The sequence below is a fragment of the Neomonachus schauinslandi genome, chromosome 15 (genome assembly GCF_002201575.2).
Source record: "Neomonachus schauinslandi chromosome 15, ASM220157v2, whole genome shotgun sequence".
Lineage (NCBI taxonomy): Eukaryota > Metazoa > Chordata > Mammalia > Carnivora > Phocidae > Neomonachus > Neomonachus schauinslandi.
The window spans coordinates 15,351,250-15,368,203 of NC_058417.1; the positions used below are offsets into that span (position 1 = coordinate 15,351,250).

Sequence of the window (16,954 nt, forward strand, 5' to 3'; positions counted from 1 at the left end):
CAGATCACACCAGGCCTTGTAAGCCACACTAAAGTTCAGTCTTGATAGGTATTGTGATGGGGACCACTGGAGGGCTTTAAGCAAGAGAGTGAAATTAGCCAATTGTCTTTAAAAGTTCGTGGCAGCAGGTGTTGGATAAAGAATTTGCGAGGAGGGTCTGGAAGCAGGGAGACCATTTAGGAGGGGGGTTCACAAGTTCAAGTGCCAGGCATGGCCAGAGTCCCGGCCTGGGTGAATGTCGGGGAAGGAGGGCCGCCAGGTTTCCGCCTGTCCAGCTATTTTGTTCACTGAGAACCACGGAGAAGCAAGTTTGTTTGAGACGCGCTGGGCTTGAAAGGCCACGGTAGACGAACGAGACTGGAACTCGGGAGATAAAAAATTTAGGGAGACAACCAACAGCATTTTAAAAGGCACAGATGTGGACGTATGTGTCAGGCCAAGTTTTAGCAACTCTCCACTCACTCCTCCCGACGCGCCCCGGACTGTGCCAAGTTCTCGCACAGGCTGAAAGGCGCGTGCGCACACCTACATCCCCGGGAGGCCCCTGGGCGGCAGCTTCCGGATTGCGCACGCGCGGTGTGCGGCGGTCGCCATGGAGACGCGTGGCGCTGGCCGGGCGCTTAGCTCCTGCGGCCGCGGGCTCGGCGGCGGGGGTCTTGGGCTGTCCCTGGCGCGGGTGGCGGCGCGGAGGGCGAATGGACTGCCGCGGTGGAGCGGGGGCGTCGGGGTACGGCGAAGAGGGCGAGGACGACGAGGACGACGACGAGGAGCGAGAGGGTGGCACTGCGGGCTTTCAGGGCGCCAAACTGCCCCCCATCGCAGGCAGCGCCTCAGAACTGAACAAACGGAAGGTGAAGAAGAAAAAGAAGAAGAAGACGACCAAGGGGTCCGGCAAGGGGGACGGTAAGACGAGCAGCTAGCGCAGCAGCCTCAGCTCCCCGTACCAGAGTTCCCCAAGCTCACCCATCCCCAGTCCTCACAGAGACCCCCATCTACTTGGGAACCACTTCCCACCAGAAACAGAAACTCGCCAGTCCCAAACAGAGGTCCTCCCGCTCCCCACACGTACCACTTAACGCAACACAGTGATGACCCAGCCCTCTCCATAAAAACCATACATGTCCACAGAGACCCCAAATCCTGCACAGAGAATTTTCAACATCCATGGAGACCCTCTACCTCACAGAGATCCCCAGCATCCCCAGCATTATTCCCGCAGAGCCTCCCAGCTCCACACAGCAGCTCAGCTTTGCACGGACACCCTCTCAATTTCCTAATCCCTCAGCTAAAACTCAGAATCTTAAATAACCACACTTTCCCCACAGAAACTTCAAGGCTTCCTACAGAGATTCCCTCATCTTCATAGAGACTTTCCCCAAGCCTAAAATACTAAGACACTGGTGACAAACAGGCACAGAAACACAGGTTTTTGCCTTTTGCTCCATGCGTTAGGGGCACCTGCCCTCTCGATGTTATGCAGACATCCTGTAAATGTATAGAAAGTATCTTTCCTGCACGGGCTGTCTCCCGCCACCCCCCATTCGCCAGGGCCAGCCCTCAACTGCACACACACCATCACACCAGTCACTGCTACATACTCTTGTAATCCCCAACACCCTCAACAACAGCCCCTTATAGCATTATAACCACCAAATAAAACTAAAGCACAGATACCCCATCCAGTACACACATTCCCAGGCTACACGTACATATGGGTACTCGGCTACACACTCATGTGCTTAAACCCCACCAGCCAAACACTGCCTGGACACATGCACTCAGGTTCTCACTCCAGTCTCTCCCATGGACACCTCATGTACATACACACACCAACACCTGCCCTAATCCCACAGAGTGCCTATATCTCACCAAGTTCCTCTCCCAGAACCCCCCGGATTTCTTGACAAAGGCACTGAGCACCCAGTTTATGGAGAGAGCGTGCAACAGTGACATAGAAGGGACCTGCCTGTGAGTGCTACGTTTCCAGTGTCACTTGCGTGGTCCCCTTCTGGGGCTTTGACTGTCAGGGATCTGGCCCTCACCTCCAGCACGGGTAGTCCTTGGTTCAGGTTTCGGGGCCCTGGCCTGTAGCGTGTAGAGCTGGCACCCCCGGCGAGCTGGAGGCAGAGGGAGTGGCAGTCTTCCTCGTGTCATGCTTGTAGTTTGGGAAAGGGAGCGATGGGAGGGTTATAATGACTTCTTCAGGTGGAATCCTAATAGAAAGGCAAGGAAAAAATTCTGGAGTTGAGGTCAAAAAGCCCCATGTGTATCTGCAAAACCAAATTAGGAAACCTGTTGTCCTTTTGGCTTACTTTCCTACTCTGGAAATTATAGTGGCATGTAATTCATATGGTCAGCAGGAGACACCAAATAGTATTGGAGGAATAGGAAGGCATAGAAATGTCCAGAGAGGACTTTTTTTATTTTCTCTTTTTTTAGGGGGGATTTCTGTCTCCCCAAAAGTAGAAGGATGAGCTGATGAAAGAACCACAACTTATAGTACTTTATATGAGGGCTCTATAATTCAGAAATGCTATTAATTTAAAAAAACAACTCAGTACAAGCCACACAGCAGAAAAGTACTTCCTGGCTTGGCATGATATTGGTTTCCACAATTAGATTTAGGAAGCTTTTCTGCTGTACTCCATTTCTCCCATCATAAAGAAGTCCAGACTAGGGGTGGAGTCATAGACTCCTCAAACTGGAAGGTACTGGATGAGATATGGAGCATGAATCGCACAGTGGAAAGAATAGGAACAGGGCACCGGGAGCCAGGCCTGTGTTCGAATCCTGACCCCTGCCACTTACTATGTGATATTGGTAAGGTAGAGTTTTGGAGTTTCAGTTTCTTCACCTGGAAAACAGGGCTGATAACCTTTATCCAGAGGACCCGGCCTCTAGTACGTGCTCTGTAAATGGTTCCTCCTTCTCCAAAATGACTTGAGGAAAAGCCTAGAGCCGGTGGGTGTGTAGTAGGCTGGTGGGCTTGGCTCTCTGAGCCCTAGGCCAGGAGGGGCCTCCACCTCGTACACCTTCGGGGACTTGGGCAGCGCACCCGCTAACCGGCTCGTCTGCTCAGCAGATAAACATCAGAGTCCAGGCCTGAAGAGTCAGCAGCTGTCCTCATCCTTTCACCACATCTTAAGTCCCAGCAAAGATCATGGCCCCAGGCAAGAGCACAAACAGGACAAAGGTGAAAACTGGCCCATCCCCCCTTACTCCTCCACTGTAAGTCTCCCCCATTCTGCTGAAATAGAAGAGAACCTCTCCAACCAGATCAACGAAAGCCTGCGTTGGGACGGAATTCTCGCAGACCCAGAGGCCGAAAGAGAAAGGATTCGCATATACAAGCTGAACCGGAGGAAGCGGTACCGGATTTTGGCCCTCAAGGGCTTCCACTCTGACCTGGGTGGCCAGGAGAACCCCGAGAACCTGCCGTACCTCCCGGATAAAGAGAGCAGCACCGAGGGCAGGCCCAGCCACGGCTTGGAAGGAAGCCTCACGCCCAGGCTGCTGCGCTCTGATCTGGCTGCCGCTCTGCCAGAGTGAAAATCCAGCCCGACGCCAAGCCCGCACTGCCAGTTTCTGTGTCACAGAAGAATAATAATAAACGGAAATCAGAACGCCTGAAGGAAGCAGATGTCTGGTGTGTCGACGGGGCCCGCCTCTCCTTCCACCAGGGCGCCTTTCGTGGCCCGGGGAGGGCACAGCCATGTAATGGACACAGCTCTTTCTGGATTTTTTTTTTCTTAGATAATTTGGCATCTCTTTGTTATTTAATTTCTCATCACAGATGTCTGTAATCTTCCCCTCTAAAAGACAGAGTGTGTAGATTATATCAATTCCAACTCTTAAGCTAATTTAATGGGTAAAACTCCTCACACAGCATGCTTCTCTAGGCCCAACGAAAATGCCCCAAATATCCCGGAGGCTTTTTTTCCTTTTTTTAAATTACATACACTCCCTGCCCTTATGTGGTCTTCAAAATAACTGAGTTCCAGAACTCCATCCCTGGGAGATAATTATGAGAAGTCTCAAAAGAGGTATTGCTTCTCTTCTAAATATGGTCATCCCAGGGAGCAAACTGGTGGTTGCCAGAGGGGAAAGGGGTTGGGGGTGGGGGAAACAGGTGAGGGGGCTCAATTGTACAGTGATGGATGGTAACTGGACTTGTGCAGTGATCACTTTGTAGCGTGTACAAATACTGAATTATGATGTTGGACACCTGAAGCTTATGTAGTGTTACATACCAATTTTACTTCAATTAAAAAAAAAATATATATATATAGTCCTCCTCTAATCCCCTAAAACAGCGTTTTAAGCAAAGTTCTGGAGCATTAAAAAGGTCCTACTATACTACTTGTCCTAAATTAATATTCTTCCCTTGCACCAATATTTATTGAGTGGGAGCCAATGTATTGTATTAGTTTGGGTTCTCCAGAAGCAGACCCTGAATCAAAGACTCAAATGGAAATAGATTATTTGGGAGCCAAAGGAAAGCTCAGTAGAGAAGGCACAGGGAGGGGAAGACAGCCAATCCAGGGACACGGTCAAGCCAGTTTCCATATTGGCTAACTGGAGCTTAATCCCACTGGGAAACACTGTCAGGATTATGTCCCCTGAGCGTGAGGGAGCTGGGCCCTTCTACTGCCCATAGGCATTGGCTGAGGGATGGTCCTGGGGGTGTTAATTTCCTGGCATTTCCAGCCTGCCAAACAGGTTGGCCCAGAGGCCCTCCTTAGGCACAAAGATGCAGACTGGGAGGTGCAGGGGATGGGGTAGTCTCTATGCAACACGGTGTAGGGTCCAGGAGGGACGTAGTGGAGGTTAAGATCAGGTTCCTGCCTTCCAAGGAATTATACTTGGAAGAAGTTGAAAGCCAGTACAAAACATTACAGAATGCTTTTTTGAAAGTGAAGCGGAAGTGGTCATCTCGGTCCCTGCTAGCCCCAGCTGACAGAGAAGCCCTCCTCTTACCTTTCCTTAAATGGCCACTTACAGAGTTGTTACATTCTGGCCATCGTATTGTGGCAAAATATAGCAAAAGGACTTTCGGAAGAGCCCCGTCCTCCCCGGCGGAGAGGGGGTTAGCAGGCTCCTCTGGCAGGGACCCCCGAGCAGACAGGGATGGCCCTCCCTGGGCTGCTGTCCAGGTTGCGGGGCACCGATAGAATCAAGTGAAGAGGAACAAGGGCTTTGGTGTGTCCCCATAGAGAGGAGGAGACAGGACATATGCTCACCCTCAGCCACAGGACCTTGCCTGAGGCCCCAGGGCTCGAGGTAAAGACAGCAGAGGGTGGGGCGGCTGGGCTGCTCTCTCCCGTGCCCTCTGGATCAACCGTAGTGGCTGGGGGTGTGGGGTGTGGGAGAGTCTGAGGCTGCAGGATGCCTTGGTCACTTTGCAGTGGTGTCTTCCATGGGTGGTGAGAGTGGGGGTGGCCTGTAGTCACCTTTCTGCTATGAGATATTCTGGTGTAGTGGTTAAAATGATGAGCTTTGACATCAGAGCTGAATTTTTGTCTTTCCCACTATGTGCTAGTTGTGTGAACTCAGGGAAATTGCTTAACCTCTCTGAGCACTACCTCCCACATCTGGAAACAGGGATGCAGCGACCTACCTCGGTGCTGTGGGAATCAAAGGCAGTACTTATGTAAAGCCTTCAGCACAGGGCGCCTGGGTGGCTCAGTTGGTTAAGCGACTGCCTTCAGCTCAGGTCATGATCCTGGAGTCCCTGGATCGAGTCCTGTGTCGGGTTCCTGCTCAGTGGGGAGTCTGCTTCTCCCTCTGACCCTCTCCCCTCTCATGCTCTCTCTCACTCTCTCTCTCAAGTAAATAAATAAAATCTTAAAGGAAAAAAAAATATAAAGCCTTCAGCATAGCACCTCACCCCTAGGAAGCACTCAGTTGGAAGTTTTTTTTTTTTTTTTTTAATTTATTTGACAGAGAGAGACAGCGAGAGAACACAAGCAGGGGGAGTGGGAGAGGGAGAAGCAGGCTTCCCACAGAGCAGGGAGCTCGACGTGGGGCTCGATCCCAGGACCCTGGGATCATGACCTGAGCTGAAGGCAGACGCTTAACTGACTGAGCCACCCAGGCGCCCCTCTTTTTTTTTTTTAAGATTTATTTATTTATTTGAGAGAGAGAGAGAGAGAGAGAGAGAGAACATGCAAGCAGGGGGAGGGGTAGAGAGAGGGGGAGAGAACCCTCAGATTTTCCACTGAGGGCAGAGCCCAACATGGGGCTCAATACCAACACCCTGAGATCATAACCTGAGCTGAAATCAAGAGTGTGATGTTTAACTGACTGAGCCACCGAGGTGCCCCTTAAATTGCATTTCAAAAAACGTTAGTCCTATGAAATGCTCATGTGTTCTCTGGTCCATGCTACATTTCCCAAATGTAGCATTTGGGAAATGCTACATAGTAAATTATCCCTTTTAAAGATTCTTAATACACATTACCATATTAAAAGCTATGGTAGCTTATTGTACAGCAAATCTTTACTTCCCCCCATTTTCATGGGGGAAGTATGGTTCCCTGACCCACTGATGTTAGGTTGGACCATGCGACTTGCTTTGGCCAATAGAACAGGCGTGGAGATGACTGGGTGGCAGGAGGGCAGACTTTAAGAGGTATTGTATGTTTCTTCTTGCTCCTCTTGATCTTTTGACTCCTCCATGAGAAGAATGTGCCCCAGCTAACCTCTCTAGCCTGCTTTAGAGACGAGTGGAACAAACCTGAACTCAACACCCAGCCTTGGGCAGAACTGCCCAATCAGACGTCTACATGTTTACACCAGAAATAAATGCTTGCTGCTGTGCACCACTACGATTTTGTGGTTGTTACGCAGCAGAAGCTGACAATGCGGGTGCTCCATGAAGCCCCACAATAAACATATTTGGCATCTTCAGCTTTTCATTTTCCCAAACTTATTTGACCATAGAACCTCCTACTCCACAGAAAGCACTTTGGGAAGTAGTGTTATGAATGAAACACTTTGTAGTGATTATGCCCTAAGATAAAATTATTAGAATTCAATTTTGAGAAGAGGTATTTCTTGCAATAGGATTTGTTACCCAATCAATAAAGTCATTCCTTTCTCTCATTTCTGGGAGGTATACCAAAATGGCTTCCTCAGATTTATCATATTATTATTTTTAAAGATTTTATTTATTTATTTGACAGAGAGACAGTGAGAGAGGGAGCACAAGCAGGGGGAGTGGGAGAGGGAGAAGCAGGCTTCCCGCTGAGCAGGGAGCCCAATGTGGGGCTCGATCCCAGGACCCTGGGATCATGACCTGAGCTGAAGGCAGACGCTTAACTGACTGAGCCACCCAGGCGCCCCTCTTTTTTTTTTTTAAGATTTATTTATTTGAGAGAGAGAGAGAGAGAGAGAGAGAGAGAACATGCAAGCAGGGGGAGGGGTAGAGAGAGGGGGAGAGAACCCTCAGGCATCCCAGATTTATCATATTATTAATTACACCTACTACTTTTTCTCTTGAGGTGCCAGCTTAATCTGATATGCTTAGGAAGGTATTTTTTGAGGGAAAATTGAAAGACTATTAGTTTCGGGGCACCTGGGTGGCTCAGTCAGTTAAGCATCTGCCTTCGGCTCAGGTCATGATCTTGGGTTCCTGGGATCAAGCCCCGCATCGGGCTCCCTGCTTGGCGGGGAGCCTGCTTCTCCCTCTCCCTCTGCCTGCCACTCCCCCTGCTTGTGCTCTATCAAATATATAAAATCTTAAAAAAAATTATTAGTTTCAACACATTTGCTTCTCTCTACACACACACGCACACACAATTATAAATCTACATGCTTTAAATATTTTTCCAGCATAACCTTGGAACTGCTATTAGCTCATTCATTTTGTGGGAAATTTACACTATATAACCTAAGTGGCCGTATTAGTTCTTGCTGTCATCCCAGCCAGCCAAATTAGACTTAGTTTCTGCTAAAAAGGGACCGGCTTAAAATACACACACACACACACACAATAATATACATTCCTGGGACATATTTAAGTGTAACTCAAAGACTAACAGTAAGGCACAGAGCCTTGCCATGAATTTGACACTTGAATGAAATAAGATGCCTTCACTTTTGATAATTCTTATCAACTCTTATCAACACTTTGCCCAAAGAGACTTTCCTTCTGGGAAGACAATGGCCTGCCATTGAAGAGGTTGCAGGTATTAAATGAATAGTGTTACCACTCCAACTGCCTCAGTTTGAGATGTTGGCAATAAGAAGTTCCCAACACAGGTCAATCTTGCTTCTGCCACCATACTTCATTCTTGTCAAAATTATGTGTAGGACACTGACAGACGTGGAGCCCTCAGGTCCTGGCGCCAATACCACTGTTTATAACTGTCCCTTTGTCCAGTGCCTATAGGTTTGTCCAGCCCAGAGCAAATATCCCGCAATAAAATAAGGATGTGTTAGACTAACGCATGTATTTCTTCTGCAAAATGGGAGAAAGGCAATTTGAAAGGGGAGGTGGGAAGGAAGGATTGGACCAGTCATAATTTCAGGGTAGATGAGTTTTAGCAAAGAGTACACACTGAATTTGGGAACAAATTCCCTAAAACTATCTGTGCTGAGGGGTCCCTGTGAAATCTCGTATCCCAGGGGAATGCATACTCCAGACAGAAGTATGGTAGTATTAAATACAATCACATCTTAAAATTTCTCAAGATGAGGTGTTTTTCTCATGTTTCTTCACCAAAACATTATAATTTTACTGTAAAAAAGAGAAGCACCTCTAAGTTTTGTTTCTTTAAAGACAATTTATTGTTAAATGAAGAAGTCACAAAGCAAAATGGAATGGGACAGATGTCAAAGATAAATTTAAAAAATAGTTTTTGGCAAATACAGTTCTGGATTTCCTAAGGTTAGAAACAGGAAAAGAGTCAAATGAAAAGGTAATCGTTCTTTTTAAAAGGTCTGACTTTGAAAAGAAAACAACTTTTCTCTGAAAATACAAATCATCCTTCTTACATGAAAGCTGTAATTTAGGAGACTGAGAAAAAAGACTTCTTAATAAGTAGACTGTATCTCTCAGATATGCTTAGGAATGGTTGATTTTAATGAGTTTTAAAAATCATTGCTTCTACCTCGTAAACTAACACAAGTCCACCAAGATCAATGTCATTTGATCCCCCCTGAAGTGTCCCATTAAGTCTTCTTATGCTTCTTTCCTGTAACTTGCAGCAAAGCAGGTTTGAAGAAAAAGAGAGGATTAGAAAGAACTACAGTTAGTTCCCTAGTGAATAACTTAAGATAAAACCTGCTTTTCCATTCGCATTACACATTCACAATTGCTCACTTCTACTTACTTTACAGATATATTTCAGATTCTCTTCACACCTAGAACGCTTTGTCCGAGCTTAACCCAACCCCCCAAAACAAAACAAAAAAATCTCATATGGACATCCCAAAATGTTGCCGTGTACAAAGGCCATGTTCTCCCATATGTCTCTCCTGCCACGCTGCCCACAATACTGTTCTGAGCTCATTCAAGTGTCCCCACTGGGCCAGGACAAAGCCTTGGGAACTCTCTTAACCTTATTTAAAAATTACATTTACCCCTTGTCTTAAACGCCAAGATTATGAAATCAGAGAGAAAAAAAATCCATTTTTATCAAGAAAAGCCACATAATTTCCTCCAGACAGCATTTGTCACTCTGCATGATGAAGGAGGTCATGGAGTCCCAGAGTGCCCCCTTTATTGGTCCCTTCCAAGCCTCGCTATGGCAAACTCAGGACCACGGACCCACCCGCAGGATCCACTGAGGGCTGCGTCCAAACAGTTAGGGGCCTGACAAGACCACACATTGCCAAAGCTGAAGAGGACACCAGAAAGTTTGGCTCTAGAGGCTTCCAATGACTTTAAGTGGGAGTGATTATCATCACACCTGCTCTCCTCGGAACAGAAGTCCCTGCTGTGGCTCCAGGGTACCCAGAGAGCTACCAATTCTGCTTTCAGGACACACGGAAGCCATCAACAGAAACCCCCAAATACAGCGGGAATCCGGGTTCACAATACTCTATAACCCTCGAGCACATGGTCTAGTTTGGATGTATTCAAAGGAAATATTCATGGATTGTTCTTCCCCAAATTGGAAGAGAAAAAGCCACCTGCCACTGTCTTCACTCAAAACCCTCAGGGATTGGCAGGGGAAAGAAGCATGGGCTGGTGGGGAGGCAGGGTGGGCAGGGGGCTGAGGCCAGAGACAGCCGGGCCCACTGCAGCCTCTGGCCCAGGCGCCCCACCTGCCTCTGAGGCCGGTTCAGCTGAGCTCACAAGTGTCTTCCACGTGCAGCTAACGCCACGATTGTCCCTACATTACAGTAAGCGCTCACAAGAAATGTGTACCATCCCAACGGCGCCCAAGTTTTGGAGTTTGACTTGTGACATCAATCCCTATCCTGCAGTCACCTCTCCTGCACGTGGAGGGAGGGTTGGGGTGACTTTCTTGCTTTCTGGCTTAGACTTAAGGTGCTGGCAGAATTCCTCTGTGGTGTTGAGCCCGTCCAAGTTGACCTGGGCTCCCTGGAGAGGACACCCATCCTGATGGAGCAGGTCACCAGAAACATCCACATCTGCCTCTCCCAGATGCTGGCCAGTCCTGGGTGGAGTGAAAGCCCCTCATGGGGTCCCCAAAAGTGGATTCCCTAAGCATTCTTTCAAAATGCTGTTACTCTCAAAAGGGCCCTCGGCTATGTTCTGCCTTATGAAAAAAAATAGGAAAGTATTTGGAAACCCCAAAACACATATCAGGAGAGTTACACACGCCTGTGGAGACATTACCAGATGCCAAGGGTTCAAGGTGCTTTGCCAGCGCCCAAGCTCGCACCCAACAGGTGGAAGGACCCAGAACCGAAGCCCCTGGTGGACGTGAGTCTCCTGAAGAGAGGGGAGAACAGCGTGAACCTTTTCTCTCTTTTTTTAAAAAGGCATCTTATAGTGTGGTTCGGGGTTTTTTGATATGAAAAGGATTTAGGGAATTCCAAGAGTTTTGGTGAACAGGAAACACAAATGGACATAAATGATGGAATGGACCTCAGCTGTCCACAGACTGGACCCACAGGATGTCACAGCTTACAGAACTAGTACCGCTGTCAGTGACGACACCCAGGGCTGGAAGGTCTCACAACTCACTTTTTCCCCCCCAGAGACTCTCCGCGCTCTTCCCCAGGGTAACTGACCAATGGGAGAAGAGCCATCTCCTCCCTCCTTATCTCAAACTGGGGCCATTTTCCTTTTGCTCCAGCTGGCTTTCTATTTGCTCATCAAATGGAGACCCTGGGGAAGCCACGCAGCGGCAAATGAGAAATCTACGCCTTTGGAAAGCAATTTGAACATTTTAAAAAACCCAGTTCTCTCCCTGATTAGAAGAGGCCATGACATGGTTTTCTTCCCCAGGCCGGGCTTAGAGGTATGGCGAGGCCAGACCCCGCTGGAGCACGAACGCCACGCGAGGGCGGCGGCAGAGCCGGTCCCAGGCTGCCCGGGCCCCCGTCAGCACTCATCCGAGAGGCCGTCGCTGCCCAGGAGCTCTGAGGCCTCGAGCTCCACGCTGGACAGGAACCTCCTCAGTGTCTTGCGGCAGTTGTAATCCAGCGTGGTGGTGTAGATGGTCTTGGGGTACTTGGGGTAGACGATGGTGGTGCTGAGGAAGCGGGTGGCCTTGTGGCGGGGCTCGAAGTGCACTTCCGCCTTGTAGCTGCGCCAGGTGCAGTTGGGGATGCAGGTGACCGTCTGGCTGCAGGAGGCCACTGCCAGGCCCAGGGGCAGGTGGACATCATCGATGAAGTGCCGCTCAGAGTCGTACTTGACCGACGACGTGTACCTGGGCGGGAGAGAGAAGGCAGCACGAGGCCGTTCGCCTGAGCCCGGGGCACAGTGGTCCCTACTGTGACCTTGATCCTCTCGTGGGGTGCAAACCCTGAGACGTGGCTGGTCTCGTCAGCAGCAGCCCAGGGCTGATGAAGCGCTTATGGGGTGGTACTGTTCGAAGCACTTTCTTTCCAGGATCAAATTGAACTGAACCAACCACCCCAGGAGAGGAAATGGCGGTGCAGAGGTCAAGGTCACAGTGGGAGTGAGTAGTGGGGCTGGGGCTTACCTGCAGGTGTGCAAGATCCCCACGTTCACCCTGCAGGCACTGCTTTTCAGGGCAGGCAGCAGCCCCGGGGAGCCGCGACCGCACGGGTCAGCTCGGACAGCCTGCTTGGGCTACTTCTCCGAGCCTTGTTTCCTCTTTCTGTGAAACGTGCCCAGAAGTAACCGAGCAGAGTGTTCACACGCAGCAAGTGGTATAAGTCAGTGGTAGAACAATGCGGGTTCTACCCCCTCATTAGGGGTCAATGCTTTGTTTTCTCTCTCCCTTGAAGTCACCATCAGCTTGCTTTCTTTTTTTTTAAAATGTAAGCTCTCTTCCCAATGTGGGGCTCGAACTCACGACCCTGAGATCAAGAGCTGCATGCTCTACTGACTGAGCCAGCCAGGCGCCCTCACCATCAGCTCTTCATTTATTTATTTAAGATTTTATTAATTCATTTGTTGGACACAGAGAGAGAGAGAGAGAGCACAAGCAGGGGGAGCAGCAGGCAGAGGGAGAGGGAGAGGGAGAAGCAGACTCCCCGCTGAGCAAGGAGCCCGAGCCGGGATCATGACCTAAGCCGAAGGCAGATGCTTAACCGACTGAACCAGCCAGGTGCTCTTTAATGACAGGATGATGGAACCCAGGAATTCTTAAAGTTCAGTAATACCAAGTACTAGCACCTGGTCCCCCTTGGCCTTCGGTGTGGAGACCACTCAAACCAGAGACTCAGAGATCTGACATTATCAATCAGAGCCAATTACCATCTTGATTTCCATAAAATAAATTAACTTCCATGTTCCTCAGCAGCTACTTTACTTTTTTTTTTTTTTACATCTTTCTTTGGTAATTTGGGAGCTAATTTTTTTTTTTTAAGATTTTATTTATTTATTTGACAGAGAGAGAGACAGTGAGAGAGGGAACACAAGCAGGGGGAGCGGGAGAGGGAGAAGCAGGCTTCCCGCAGAGCAGGGAGCCCGATGCGGGGCTCGATGCCAGGACCCTGGGATCATGACCTGAGCGGAAGGCAGACACCCAACCGACTGAGCCACCCAGGCACCCCAAGCATGAGTTCATTTTATTGAGTAATTATTACAGCTTCATAGAGCATCACAGAGCACTGCCTCCCACCAGCCCCTACCCACTGGTCAGGGATAAGAATTAGCCTTCTTTTCAGTGGGTTGGATGGATGATGGAAACATGTATTCTCCTTAAGCGAGTAGGTAAGAGTCTGGGGGAAGCTAATGTCATGAAGTCATGTCCTCATTTTGTTCAAAATATAAGCTCGGCAAGAATAAAGGACTGAACCGCTCACCTCCAAACTGGTGAGCTGCCTTTTTTTCCCATCAAAGGGCCCTTTGTGTCAAGGGAACTGAAACTCCAGCAAAAAAACCCCCACCAGCTACCAAAAGTAAAATTCCTTTCCCTGAAAAGACAGATCTTTAACAGAGGCTCTCAATGGATCTCTGCCCCCAGGTAACCTGGATGAGATCAATTCCCAAAGGAACAATGGTACTTGCCCAGTGAAACTGTAATAGGAGACAAGGTTATAGCCCCTTGAAGCAGGGTGGGGCAACGGGGGAAGCAGCTTCTGGAAAGAGGAATTATTTTATTACAAAACTGTACACATCTGATGGCCACGATGTGCAAAGGCAAAAAGTGCAAAAAGCAAGTCGCAGGACTTTACGTATAACATGATGTTTTTATTCCAAAAGGCGTGCCTATATATTTAACTGGTTGGAATACACGAAGAAATCCAAAATAGTACCCAACAAACTATGAGTAGTCTTTGGCACGCTTTTGTGATTAACTTATTTTTTTTAAATAACAGGCACTCGTTTCTGGAATAAACAATGAAAAAATGAAAAACTCCAATCAAATCTGGGCCTGCTATATTTACCTTACTTCGGTCGGTGGTAAGGGGTCAAACTCCACTCCTTCGCCAAAGGACAGGGGGCACAGCCTTGGTGAGCAGGCAAAGGCCACGGGGCTGGGCAGAGATGCTGGATTCTGTGAGGATGGAGAAGGCAGTTAGACCACAGGCCGGGCCGGCGCATCCCCCACGGAGGTCCTGGCTCGAAGCTCGCGGCTGATGGGCCCAACTGTGACCTGTGTCCTCCTCCTGGGAGTGATGCCAGAGAAAGGCCGCCCCGCAGCCGGGGAAGAGTTCTGGCTGGAGAGCCAGGAGGTCTGGGTCACACCCCATGCCCCCTGACCTTATCTGCACACCAAGGGGGATGCCTCCTTCCTTCACGGGGCTTTTGTGAGAGGCTAAGGAGCTCGGTATCATGACCCTGGGGGGACCCCGGGGCTGCTGCACTATCCCACAGCAAGGCAGTGAGAAAACCTCGACGAACTGGGGCTTCACTAACCAGAACCCTCAGTTATGTGTCCCCCAACCCTGTGTCTCAGCAACACTTCAGAAAAGGCCAGAATGAAAAAATTCTACCAGATATTTTTTCACACTGAAGATTCAGCGGGACTTCCGCCACGCCTTCTCTGCCTCTGGAACGACTAGAGTAACACCCAACCAAGACGGAGGTGAACACCAAGAAGTTCTCTACACCACCTTCCACAACTCAGCAAACTCAAAGAACCAGAGCACAGCATCCCTAGAGGTTAACTGGCTCCTAGCCTGGATGATGCTCCGAACTTTCTGGTTCATCAAGTCGCCTGAATAAGAGCCAGTCCTGTCCGAGACACAGGTGCGAGCACCTGATTTGAATGGAATTGGGGTTCTTTGTTAAGTGTTCAATGGGGAGCAGTCCCCTGGGTTCCAGGTTTACGGGCTATGTGTCATTTTCTTTGCCTAACTTGAGAGGAGGATCCACACTTGGGCCAGGATGTGGAGGTGGCAGCCCCGCCCCCACGCCTTCCAGGGTAGAGAAGGAAGCAGACAGTTTTAGAAGGGAGGCTCTAAGACTCTTATCATGTTACCAGGACAGAGTGTCAAATGAGGGTGTAGGGTGGAAATACAAAGTCAAAGGGGACCAGGCTAGGGGACCAGGGGTGAGGGAGGGGCAAAGTGTCCTCAGGGTCCAGCTCCTGAACCTGGGTGGAGGGCTGAAGAAGCCCTGGCTGGGGGAGGGGCTGAGTCTGGGAACCGCAGTCAGTAGACGGGGGCAGGGTAAGGTGTGGGCACTGGCTGCCACAGAGCTTTCGGGAACAGCCCCCAAGCAGTGACAGTGGGTCCTGCTCTGCCCCCAGCTCCCTGCTCCCTAGGGAGCACCTGCAGGCAGTCCTGGGGGCTGCGGGATGACAGCAGGCGGGGAGGGGGACAACTCTTCCACACTCACACTGAGCCAGGAAGCCACACGAGCACTCAGTTCTCTTGCCCCTGCCTCAGTGGCTCCCTCCTCCCTGCCCACCCAACAGACAGTCCCTGGGCACACACCTCGGCCCAGGTGCAGGCTGGAGATGGGACAGGCAGCAGGAATGACAACAGACACCAGGGAATGGGGACCAAGCCACGGATTTTGACGTGGCTCTGGGAAGCATCAAGGAAGACTCCCCAGAGGAGGTGACAAGTTGGGCTTGAAGGGCCAGCAGGGCTCCGATAGGTCAATGAGGCGGCCGTAGGAGGGGATGGGCTCAGAGGAAAAGGCATATGCGCGTTAGCGGAGCAGCTACGGAGCACGGACGTCTGTGTCCGCCTGTGGTCAGGAGCGAGGCTCGAAGGGCCCGACAGCAAGGGTCTGAAGGCCAAGGTGAAGCAAGTGCGGCCTTCCAGTGGGAATGAGAGAGGGCACCGATGTCCCCGAGACGGGTCAGCGGGTCAACGTGCATAGGTCTTACTTCACCCCAGGGGAGACAGCCGCACACACCCATCCCCCAGGGGCAGGGTTTGAGAGCCCCACTTTGAGCCTTGGCTGTGGACAGGATGTGGCTTCCCCCCAGCTCTAGGTAAAGGCAATAACCACCACCACCTGAGCGATTACTGAGGCAAAAAAGACTAGGTGTTTTTTCTTTACATAAAAACTTTCAAATAAAATAAAAGGATTCCTTTTTGAAAGGTTCCACCCATCTAAAGGCCTCCCACCCATCAAGTGCCAGACACGGGTTAGGTGACAGGGTGGGGGGGGTACCAGGAGGCCAGAGGCTCACGGGGTAACTTTTCTCCAAGGTCCCCTCCCACACCACTGACACGGTCGCCAAAGGCTGGCCCCACTTGCTCTGAATCAGGGGGCCGGAGCACACACACCCTTCTCCCCAAGACCAGCCAGGAGGGGCCAGGTCTTTGGGAGGCGCCACCGGTGGCGGCAAAGCCCGGGGGTGCCAGGCCCGCAGGACGGGGAAGGCTGGCGTTCCTTCTCGGTGTCCCCGAGGCCCCTCTCCAGCCCGGCCCGGGCAGAAATGTGGCCGAGCCGCAGCCTGGCTGCCCCGGGGGCCGCCACCCCAAAGAGAGGAGGCGGGGGCTCGCCTCTCCCGGGGCTCCCGCGCCTCCCAGGCGATGACAATTTTCCAGCCACCGGCTCCAGCTGGCCAGGCTCTCGCCGCGCTCCCGCCCCGGGCTCCCCGCGATGGCCACGCCGTCCCGACGGGCGGGTGGCGGCGCGCCGGCAAGGCTTGCGGTGGTCCCTGGGGAACCGGCTGCGGGAAGGAGGGGGCCTGGGGCAGGGCCCCTCACCGGGGCCGCGGGGGTCGCCGCCGCGTCGGGCTCCAGCGTCCCGGGGGCCGGCGCGCGCTCCCCGCCGCCGCCGCCGCCCCCGGCCGCCGCGAGCCCCCAGTGACTGGGGCTGGGGCTGGGGGGCAGCCCCGAGTCCGGACTGTCCAGGACGCCGTCGCCCTTCTTCTTCGTGTCCACGAGCTCGGGCACATCCTGCAGGCTCAGCCGGCCCACCATGGCTGTT

At 51.0% G+C, this 16,954-nt stretch overlaps 2 protein-coding genes across 2 annotated transcripts; one reads left to right on the forward strand and one right to left on the reverse strand.

Annotated features, from left to right (window-relative positions):
* The first annotated feature begins 416 nt into the window (after positions 1-416).
* C15H17orf97 (chromosome 15 C17orf97 homolog) lies at positions 417-3,549 on the forward strand. Its single transcript, XM_021704427.2, has 2 exons — positions 417-903; positions 3,083-3,549. Exons 1-2 carry the CDS (start codon positions 417-419, stop codon positions 3,547-3,549), a joined length of 954 nt encoding a protein of 317 aa, XP_021560102.2.
* Positions 3,550-8,795: 5,246 nt separating this feature from the next.
* Positions 8,796-16,947, reverse strand: RFLNB (refilin B). Its single transcript, XM_044921609.1, has 3 exons — positions 16,732-16,947; positions 14,005-14,114; positions 8,796-11,852 (listed from the first exon to the last, which is right to left on the reverse strand). Exons 1-3 carry the CDS (start codon positions 16,945-16,947, stop codon positions 11,522-11,524), a joined length of 657 nt encoding a protein of 218 aa, XP_044777544.1. The 3' UTR covers positions 8,796-11,521.
* Positions 16,948-16,954: the final 7 nt, after the last annotated feature.